The sequence below is a fragment of the Salvia miltiorrhiza genome, chromosome 3 (assembly GCF_028751815.1).
Source record: "Salvia miltiorrhiza cultivar Shanhuang (shh) chromosome 3, IMPLAD_Smil_shh, whole genome shotgun sequence".
Classification (NCBI taxonomy): domain Eukaryota; kingdom Viridiplantae; phylum Streptophyta; class Magnoliopsida; order Lamiales; family Lamiaceae; genus Salvia; species Salvia miltiorrhiza.
Window position 1 is genome coordinate 6,239,219 of NC_080389.1, and position 11,679 is coordinate 6,250,897.

The window sequence follows — 11,679 nt, forward strand, 5'->3', positions numbered from 1 at the left end:
AAGAATTGAATGCCCATAACTTTTTGCCTACATTTTTTTTAAGAAAATTTCTGCTTAAAGAAAGTGACTTGTTTTCAATTCATGGACATTATTAAGTATATCTAAAGTGAATAGCTGAATTTTTATTACTAAATCAAGACAAGTTGAATTTAAGTCTCAATTAATAAATAGTCATATACCATTTCAGAGAATTTTGAGTATTTATGATCATTTGGTACCAGTCAATGAGTCAAATTATTTACTCTATTTATGTTGTTGGCATACTATACGAATTATTTAAGACACATGTAGTGTGTGAATTCTAATAATTCATATTTAAATTAGTAAGTGGTACCAAACTTTATGAATGCAATTTCAATGTCATGACTCGTAAATTTGAAATTCTCACCATTGCAATCCATGTGCAATGACCAGAGTTCCTAATAAGTGATAGAGTTAATTTCTTAAAATCATAATCCACTAATGCTTTAATTGAATCATATTCGTCATATTAATAAACAATTATTGCCTAATATCAATGTCTGTAAAAATAGAAATCTAAATGCAAGTGTGAAATTCGTCCAAAAAACTTGCATGCTGATCACATCTAAATCTGGGCGTTCCAATTTTTTTCCGAAATTAAACTGCAATTGAAAGAACAAAAATATAAGAAAGCTTTATTATATTCACACATTTACTAAACCCAAATTAAAAAAAAAAAAATAGTAATAAACAGACTATAATATTTAATGTTTGAATTTTATATTAAATTGTCGTCTGTAATTCTTCCGTCGGTAGTCCGTCGGGGAATTGCCGGGAAATAAATGCTCCAACGACGTCCGCCGTAGAATGGGTGAAGTATATCTAATATATAAATTTTAATTTTTTGAAGATTAATTTATAATCAAAACGTTGTAGTTTTGATTCGTGAAGTACTGAAGTGCCATCGATTCATGTACCCAAACCCAAACAGGCCGAATTGAAGTTGGTTTATTTTAACGCTAAAAATGCTTATTAAATAAATTAAATTGCCACACTAACCAACAACACTAGTGAAAAGATTTGCATCTAGGGAATCATTAGTTTAATTTGTTTAGATGAAATCCTATTTAAATACTATCTTATAAGTGGAAAAAAAAAAGAATACATCTTGGGAAAAAAAATTATTTTGTTTTGATAGATTTGAAAAATCCTAATCAATAGGTTTGATATCACTTTTAGCCACATTACAATCAATCACGAGTGGAGCCATAGTTGCACAAGAAGTGATTGTTGAATTTACTAAACGAGCTAAGCTCAGCTCAGCTCGAGTAAGGATTAAAGGCAAATGTGGCGAAGCCAAATAACCAAAATTAAGGTGGCGCCCATCAAGTGTTTGTTGAAATACCGAACAGGACATTTTAATATCAATTAGACACTTACCAATTTTTTCTTTCCCATCAACAGAACCTCCATTCATCTAAGCCTAACATTTTTTCTTTCCTCTAAAAAAGGATACATATGCATCACAGTAATTACCTATCTAACTAATGTTTAATGTACTTTTCAAATAATCTAATTAGTGTATGGAAATGGAAGCGATGGTGACAATTTTCAAAGTTAGGAGGTGAAATAATTGATGGTGTGAAGATTTTTCAAATGAAGTTCGGTATCTATCTATCACGCCATACATCTTTAATTAACAGATACACTAAATTTCTGCTTATAAATAATGCTGCATCCCTTCACAATTCTTCACACCTCAAACAACTCTTTCTATCTCTCTCTCACTCTCACTCTCACTCTCACTCGACTCTCTCTCTGAGCTATTGTGATGGCGACGATGTGGATGATTGTGTGTGCGACAATTTTGGTGATCGTCGGAGGCGCCATGGGGGTGCAGCCGGCATGCGACAAGGTCCCCTTCACCCCACTGCCCGACGCTGTTCAAAAAGGAACAGGTTCAATTCCTTCATATATAATTTTTACTTACTTTAATTTATTTCAACATCTAATTAAACTTAATTATATTTACTAGTTTTATAATATATCTAATATTTTGGTTTCAGTCTGCATTGATGGCTCACCAGACGGATACTATCTGGTGCCGGGCTCAGGAGACGGAGCCCGAAATTGGCTCATATATATCAATGTTTTTCCTCTTAATTTCTTCATTTAATTAATTAATTAATTAATTAATTATATAGCTTTTTGATTATATATGTTTAACTAATTAATTTCGTCTTTGTTTAGGGAGGCGGGTGGTGCGAAAGCATTCCCGCCTGTCGAGGCAATTTTCAAAAATATTACGGGAATAGCAGAATAAGCTGGAGTAACATTCCAAATTCGAATGGCACTCTCAGCAAAAGCGAAGATTTCACCGGCATTCTAAGCGAAAACGAAGCCATAAATCCGGGTAATTAATTAATTATTTTATCAAAAATGTGTTTCACTGTTTTTTTATTATAATGTTTTTTATGCATTATTGTAGATTTCTACAACTGGAACCGGATTTACGTGACCTACTGTGACCAGGCATCGTTCCTCGGAGACACTGTAGTTGATGATGGTCAAGTAAGTTGTAGTATAAAATTTTAAATTAATTCATTAAATATATTTATTTAACTAATTAATATAAAAATTTTCAGGGACCAATAGTTCAATTCAGAGGGTCGAGGAATTTCGATGCTCTCGTGGATGAACTTTTGGCTAAGGGAATTGGTGCCGGAGAGAATGTATGGTCATTAATGATTTTTTTTTAATTAATTGCAATATCACATCTAAATTAATTACTTAATTTACAAGATATTTATTTATTTGCAGGTTATTCTTTCCGGTAGATCGGCCGGAGGCCTAGCAACTATACTACATTGCGATGGCTTCTGAGCACGTCTCCCTAACGTCGGCAGGGTGAAATGCCTTTCCGATGCCGGATTTTTCATCCGAGCGTGAGAATATATACCATTCCTTGTTAATTATGTTAACTATTTAATTTCTATGTGTTAATACATTTTATTATTATTATTGATTAAACAGTGAAAATGTGGCGAATGCCGACTATAGGGACCAGTTTTTTGCCTCGACCATCCAGCTCCACGTATGTTGATCGCCCTCTTGTAAAACTTTTTGAATACATGTGTTTTTAAATAATGTAAATAATTAATGATATGAAATAATTTGTGTTGCAGAATATATCTAGCTTATTGCCTGAGAAATGCAGAAAAACAAGAGATCCGAGTTTGGTAAGTGATATATGATTATTATATTATATTAAAAATAAATAAAAATTCTCTCTTTTATTCTGATAAATATTTGAATATATAATCACTACATGTTTTTCTAAATTTTGTAGTGTCTATATCCCGAATATCTAGTCGGGGACATTCAAACTCCACTATTTCTACTAAATAGTGCATTTGATTACTTCCAGGTATGTACTTTCTCAGCTCTCTTTCTTTTTTTCATGAAATTTAATAAAAAATAAAAAACAAAATACTCAAACTATTGAAATGGTTAACATATTATAGCTGACTAATATAACAATGTTTCTGACAACAAATTAAATCCTTGACAAATTTTTATTACAATATATATATAGAGGTTTACTATTTTTCACAAATAGTATTTTTTTTAATATTTAAATGTTGTTTAGGTTGTAAGCAGAGTGGTGCCTCCATCTACTCCTGAGGGGGTAAGATGGCAATCATGTGTGACGAAAAACATTAGTTGTACAACTGCTGATAAACAATTATTGAATGGTAATATACATTTATTTTTAGTATTAGAAACTTAAGAATTATTTTTACATGAAATTAATTATTTAGTTTTGAACACAGATTTTGGGGGTGCATTTTTCCAAACTATTAATAATCTCCCCTATAATCCTTCAAGAGGCATGTTTATAGACGCATGCTTCGCACACTCAGTGGCATATCGTGAGCAGTATTGGTCACCAAATTCCACAGTCAAATTGGAAAATTTGGTGAGTTTAATTACTTTTTATGTTATTCTCACTTTTTTTTTCATACAAAATATTTACAATATTTTTTCTTATTAAAAATTTTGCAGACCATATTGGAGGCCTTTGGAGATTGGTATTTCGATAGGAATTCGATTATCTTGATCACCCCCTCTGCTTCTCGAGAGTTTTGTACTACTTGATATATATATATATATATATTAAGAATTTTAATATGAAATTAATTGCAACTTTTATTAGTGTTTTGGGCATCAAATATTTGGGCCAAATTTTAGTTCTTACATATCATTTAAATTAATGTGTTGGTTCCATTTCTAATTACAACGAATCTACCAATATTTGGTCTACTCAAATAGTTTGATGAGATAATTATTTCGGAAGATATTAATTGCTCAACTCATATATCTATATATATATATATATATATATATATTACAGTGTATAAATATAAGGTTACCATATTTGCCTAATTAATGGTTCTTGTAATTACATAAATATAAAAGTTCAAAATAATAATGCCCAAACATTAAAAAAAACAAACATATTTATTAAGGATTATTATGACGTTACATGAATTGGTGTCATTAATATTTGTGTAATTAAACATAAATTGGTTCTTGGAATTAGGTGTTAAATAAAATTATAATCGTGATTGTCTTATCTTATGAAGAAATATTTACATTAATATGACAACAAATATCGACATTAACAATACACTAGATAATGTTTGAATATTTAAAATAAGAAAAAAAATATTTATTATTTATTCAAGATTATTGTGACGTTACATGTATCGCAGTAATTTTAAAGCACTAAGCTAGCAAGAAATGTCTAAAGCATAAGCCCCTTGACAATAAGGTAATGCCCTAGCTCCCTCAAGAAATTCATTTTGACTCTTTGTTGTAAGATTTTGAAAGGCAACACAACAATCATGATAAATTAGAGGGAAATCAGTATCGCAAATGCTATCAGCAAGCCTGTAACAACAAATCTCAGAGATTCCCGTTTGGTTATTGTCACAAAATTTTATTTTGCCATTTAAATCAGCTTGTTTTGAATAGGCCGATTTGATTCGGTGCGACTGAGTTTCATTTACCATCAGTGCTCCACTAATAACGAGGAAAATCAAGATTTGAATCATGATATTCAACTATATTTCAAATTGAAGTATTTGATGAAATATTCTCTTTTAAGATGTTTTGTTAAATGATGTATGATCTCGGTATTTATACTAATTTGGCAAAGCTAGATGTGTTTCAATTCAATTTAATTACATATTTATATGTAGAACCGACATATAGCTGGCTCGTTAATTACATAAATATACTGAAACAACAAACCACTCTTCTGTTATTATTTAAATGAGCTTGATTTAATTATCTCTTTGCGTCACAATTTAATACTAATTGTGATTAATAGACTCAAATTAAGACCGTTAAGTTCTAATTTGAGATTAATTAATACTCGTATTTAATAACTAATTCAGCTAACATCACTGTTTTTCACACTCCAGAGAAAATTAATTCTCTTATAAAATGGTACTTAAAATTAATTAAAAGTGATCAAAACTAGGAATCTTTCAAATGTATCTAACCAAAACAAATGATTCCCAATTTGGTAGAGAGTACATACTTTGCTTGATTGTTGCATTAACCTTGGGATCATCCACGGCGCAATCTACTATTCGTTTCTTCTTTGATTTTGTTCTGATTTTCGTTCTGGCATTTGTCGAATAGGTTATGTGCGTCTGTTGTTTCTTTGCTTCTGTAGGTCTGTTTTTCTTTTCTGTTGGGATTTTTTTCGAGCATCTGGCAGGTGATTACCAGGCTGAAGTTTTGGACGTCAAGCTTTGATCAGCTATATTGAAGTCTACTTGTTTGTTTAGTTGTTAGATGATTAGTTAGCTTCTTGTTAATTAGTTTGCTGAGTCAGCTTGTATTAGTTAGTCAGTTAGTAGTCTGCGGTATTATAAATATGTGTGAATCGGTTGTTAATTATTCATTCAATCAAATGAAATCATTTCTCTCACTTCTCAAACCTCCTGCTTGCTATTACTTTTAACATGGTATTAGTTGCCAAAAAATAGTCCAGATTCATCCTCTCGATCCTTATTTCCGTCTACATACAATCTTCTCCTGCTCTTCTCTCTTCATCCTTCATACAATTCTCTTCTGTTCTCTCTCTCCATTCTTCAATGGAGAATTCATCTTCCGCTGCTAATCTTCCTTATTTTCCCCAAATTCTAAAGCTTGATCGAACGAATTACACGTTCTGGAGAGCGCAAGCTTTGTCGGCAATCCGTGCTCACGGCTTCTATGACTACATCACAGATCCCGCAATGGCACCACCACCTCTTCTTCCGACTCCATCTAATGCAGCTCCGATAACAAATCCTGCTCATTCCTTGTGGCTACGACGCGATCAGTTTCTCCTCAGTTGGATGCTATCATCGGTGACTGAATCAATGTTAGGTCACGTCGTTCGCTGTAATACTTCTCGAGAATTTTGGTTTGTGCTCGAGAAGCTGTTGGGTATCTTCGCCTAGCCAGGGTTACACCTCTTGATTCCCGAACCTCCTGTCTTCCCTACTTCGTGCTCAAGCACTTGACTCTTCGTCTTCTTCGTCTTCCGCTCCTTCTTCCTCTTCTGCTTCAGATCTGCACAATAAGAGAAAGAAAAAGAGTAAAAAGATACAAGAAAAAGAAGATAAAGTAAGGAGAATTCAGAGAGGGGAAAAGGTGTCCTCGGGACACGGTGGGGCTCAGATTTTCCCCTGAACTCGGCAACCCTTCCGGCAGCAGTTCGATCAAGACCAGGTGGTGGATATGGAGCAGCTTCTCAGATCTCAGCAGAGCCACCAACAGCAGGAGCCAAGTACAGAACTCCGGCGGCTCAGATCTACTTCAGGTAACCACCAATCAGGGCTCCGATGGTCTGGAAAGCCCGGTGATACCTCCACTCACACAGGGAATCCCGTACTACCAAAGAAATAATAACACTTGAAATGAATAGCAGAGCCTTTCTCACTTTGATAATCACGGTACTCCCAGTATGAGAAAGCATCAGGGTTTTAAGGGGAGCGGCAACAACGGTAGGGTAAAACGCCATTGAAGGCGCTGGAGAAATCAAGGCAAAAGGGCGGTGGGAGGGTGGATGAGCCGAGAAGTTGGAGAGAGAGAAAGAAAAAAGGAAAGGGAAGCGGCGCTGAGAGAAGTGAGAGAGAGAGTGGGGCTCGGGTGGGGTATATCTGAGGGTGAGTGGGCTAGGGTTTGGAAATGGGATCGGTTCTGGGCCCAAGAGATGGCCCAGACAAAAAGAGATAAATGAGAAATGGGCCAACCTCACATATCCACCTTTGGCACATTGATCATTTAGTCACCAAGGAAGGGCCATCCTTTGAGTTGGAGTTGTCATCACAGCCCCTATTTTTACTATCATCCTATCACAAAGACAAGATAACAGAGGGTGAGAGAAATATTAAGCATATTTAACTCAGTCTCAATCCACAGAGACCAACCCAAGGGAAATCACCATTTCTCAAACCCAAAGGGTTATCATTGAAGACTCAACAGACTCAACAAACACAAACATACAGAACACACACAAGAAACTCAAGATAAGAGAACAGCAGCAAAACAACATGCAAAAGAGAAATAAGCAGGGACACAAGCAGGACCAGACAACAGAACAAAGCAGGGCTTACAGCAGACCAGACACACAGAGCAAAAGAAGACATGCAGAGCATACGAACACAGTACAGAGCAGACTCAGCATATGCAGCAAACAAGAAGACAATAAAAGGAAAGAATAGAAACAAGCAGCCACAAAGGCTGAACTTGTCACAAAGACACAGAGGGATCAACCAGGCCCAATGTTCAAAGTCCTTTTGCAAGATTCCAGCTTTGCAACTGGTAGGCACTTAGTGCCCATATCTGCAGGATTGAACTCAGAGGGAATTTTGTTTAGAATAACATCTCCCCTTTCAACAACATCTCTGATAAAATGATACTTGACATCAATGTGTTTGGTTCTATCATGAAAGACAGGATTTTTGCATAGTTGTATAGTAGACTGACTATCAGAGAAAAGCACAGGTTTATCATCAACAAAATTAATATCAGAGAGCACACCATTTAACCATATTGCTTCTTTCACAGCTTCAGTAGCAACTATATATTCAGACTCAGTAGTAGATAAGGCCACAATGCCTTGTAGCTGAGACTTCCAACTAATGCAAGCATCACACAAAGTAAACACATAAGAAGTGGAGGACTTTCTACTATCCCTATCATTAGCATAATTAGAGTCCACATAACCAACACATTTCACACCATTACCAGACTTGGAGAAAAGCAGACCATGATTCATAGTAGATTTCAGATATCTAAAGAGCCATTTCATGGCTTCCCAGTGAGGGAGACCAGGATTTGACATGTACCTGCTCAAACAAGAAACAATATATGCAATATCAGGCCTAGTGCTAATCATCAAGTACATAACAGATCCTATAGCATTAGCATATGGGATGTTTCTCATTTCTTCAAGATCAGAGTCAGAGGTGGGACATTGCTTCTTACTAAGCTCAAAATGGGATCCAAGAGGCACACTGACAGAGTTGCAATCAAACATGTTGAACTTATGCAAGACTTGCTTCACATACTCAGATTGATGCAGCAAAAGGGTGCAGTTTTTCCTATTTCTTTCTATGCTCATGCCTAGAATCTTCTTGGCATCCCCTAAATCTTTTATGTCAAACATTTCACAAAGGCACTTTTGAACATGCTGTATAGTTTTTAAACAGGGACCAAGAATAAGCATATCATCAACATACAAAAGCAAGAACACAGGAGACTCACCACCCAAGTGATACAAACAATGATCAAAACTGCTCCTAACAAAGTTCAGGCTTTTCATGCATTGGTCAAACTTCAAGTTCCATTGCCTAGGGGACTGTTTTAGACCATATAATGACTTTTTGAGAAGGCACACATGATCAGGAAAGTTCTTGTCAACAAAGCCCTCAGGCTGCTTCATGTAAATATCATTTTCAAGTTCTCCATGCAAGAAAGCAGTAGTGACATCCATTTGTTTTAATTCCCAGTTGAAATGAGCACAGAGAGCAAGCATGATGCGCACAGTAGTAAATTTCACAACAGGAGCAAATATCTCATTATAATCAATGCCCTCTTTTTGAGTAAAACCTTTTGCAACAAGCCTAGCTTTATATCTGACATTTTCCACCTCATTTTTAATTTTAAATAACCATTTGCATTCAACAATAGAGCAGTCAGCAGGTTTAGGAACCAAAATCCAGGTATTATTGTTATGCAGAGAATTCATTTCAGATTCCATTGCAGTCAGCCACTTAGCAGATTCATCAGAGTTAACAGCCTCAGAGTAAGAGCAAGGTTCAGCATGATCCACATTATTAAACACATTAAAAGCATACATGGACATGTTGTAATCATCAAACCTAGCAGGCTGCCTAACATGCCTTCTTTCTCTATCTCTTGAAAGTTGATAATCATTCAAATTATTATTCACAGGCACATCATTTTGAGCAAGCTCATTCATAGTGGGTTCAGGAATCAATGGTTCAAGGGGAGGGGTAGGTTCAGGGTCTGGCTGGGGTTCCACCTCAAAAGGAATCACAGGTGTAAACATAAATTCATACCTGGCATAGTCATAAGCATTCAAGTTCTCCACCTCACTTGGAGCAGCAGAATGTGAGGAATTCAACAAACAAGGAAAACTCAATTCATTAAAAGAAACATCTCTGCTAATGCAAGTTTTGAACCCAGGTACAGACCTATCCCACAACCTATATCCTTTAACCCCTTCAGGATACCCAAGAAAAATGCACTTCTTAGCTCTAGGTTCAAGTTTGTCAGGATTTTGATGCACATAAGCAGCACAACCAAAGACTCTCAGGTTCTTTAAGCATATAGGCTTATTCCAGAATACAGACTCAGGCAATTTACCAAGTAAAGGCACAGAGGGAGACCTATTGATCAGGTAGACAGCATTCATAAGAGCTTCACCCCAGAAATGCTTGGACAGCCCAGATTCAACAAGAAGACTCCTAACTCTCTCAAGGAGAGTTCTATTCATTCTCTCAACAACTCCATTTTGCTGTGGAGTATAAGGGACTGACTTATGCCTAATGATGCCTAACTCAGAACACCATTTATCCATAGACTGATTACAAAATTCAAGGCCATTATCAGTTCTTATGCATTTAATGCTTTTTCTAGTTTGGTTTTGAATCTGAACAGCCCACTTAGACAGTTTATCAAATACCTCAGATTTTTGCTTCATGAGAAACACCCAAGTTTTTCTAGAAAAGTCATCAATCACAGATAAGAAATACACATTACCACCATGAGTAAGCACCTTTGCAGGACCCCAGACATCAGCATGCAGATATTCAAGAATTTCAGTGCTAACATGTTTTCTGGGATAAGGCACAGAAGGAGGGAATGCAGACTTATGATGTTTTTCTAAAATGCAAGGTTCACAAAAAATGATGTCAGAAATCTTGTCATCTTCAAAAGAACCAGCCTTTTTCAAAATATCCATGCCTTTATTGATTATATGTCATAGTCTAGCATGCCAGAGTGCAGACTTATCATCATGAACCACATTAGCAACATGTAAGGGCACAGACTCAGCATGCACAGCATATAAATTCCCCTTCCTAAGTGCAGAGAAGTAATGCTCAGAATCCCTTTTAAACTGAAAACTCAAGTGATCTACAGACCCAGTTATCATGCTATCAGCAATTTGAGACACAGACAACAGGCTGAAATTCAAGTTGGGAACAAATCTGACTTCAGTTAGAGTGAGACACTTTCCATTTTCAAACTTTAAACATACATCACCCTTTCCCATGATTTCACAATTCTGACCATCAGCCAATGCAACATGCCCTGACTTAACAGGTTGAAGATTATGAAACATATGCTCAAATGGAGTAACATGAAAAGTGCAGCCAGAGTCAATGAGCCATTCACTGGAGCTCATGGTTTTTGAAATAGCATTTGAGTAACTGATGAACTGAAAATCATAATCATGCATCATATAAACACAATCATCCCCATACACATTATGGGCACTTTGATTAGGCTCTTCAGGGACAGGTTGCCTTTTCTGCCTAGGGAGCTTGCATCTATTGATAAAGTGACCAGGTTTTCCACAGTTCCAACAAACCTTCCTAGGCTTTTGGTCAGAGTTTTGGTTCTGGTTTTGACCACTATGCTCAGCCTTCTGATGATAAGGTCTCATATCCTTAGACTTATCAAGGTTCTGACCCCTATTGAAGTTCTGGGGTTGGTTCTTGTTCACATAAAGGATTTCACCATGCAGAGGCTTGGACTTAACCAATTTGAGTTCACTTTCTTTAGACTCAAGGCCATTAGTAATCATTTCACAAGTAACTTTTGACCCACCATACTTCAAAGCAGATTTTACCTCAGCAAAAGGCTCAGGTATAGAGTTTAAAAGAATTTGGGGAGCATATTTCTCAATGGAGTCATCTCCAGCAAGCTTTAAATCATGCAACAGTTTATTGAAAACATCCATATTGGTGTCAATATCTTTTGAAGAGTCCATTTGAAAAGACATGAATTGATTTTGTAAGGACCAAGTTGACACTTCAGTAGGTGCAGCATATATGGAGTTCAAATCACCCCACAAATCTTTTGCACAAGCATGGTGTGACACCTTTCTGACCACAGAGCTAC

General features: G+C 35.9%; 1 protein-coding gene across 1 annotated transcript; it reads left to right on the forward strand.

The window, feature by feature from the left end:
* The first annotated feature begins 1,719 nt into the window (after window positions 1-1,719).
* LOC131017234 (pectin acetylesterase 11-like) lies at window positions 1,720-4,166 on the forward strand. The gene is made up of 10 exons (XM_057945961.1): window positions 1,720-1,919; window positions 2,028-2,110; window positions 2,212-2,374; window positions 2,450-2,532; window positions 2,607-2,693; window positions 2,782-2,906; window positions 2,995-3,055; window positions 3,147-3,200; window positions 3,311-3,388; window positions 3,611-4,166. The coding sequence occupies exons 1-6, from the start codon at window positions 1,793-1,795 to the stop codon at window positions 2,842-2,844; spliced, it is 606 nt and encodes a 201-aa protein (XP_057801944.1). The 5' UTR covers window positions 1,720-1,792; the 3' UTR covers window positions 2,845-2,906; window positions 2,995-3,055; window positions 3,147-3,200; window positions 3,311-3,388; window positions 3,611-4,166.
* Window positions 4,167-11,679: the final 7,513 nt, after the last annotated feature.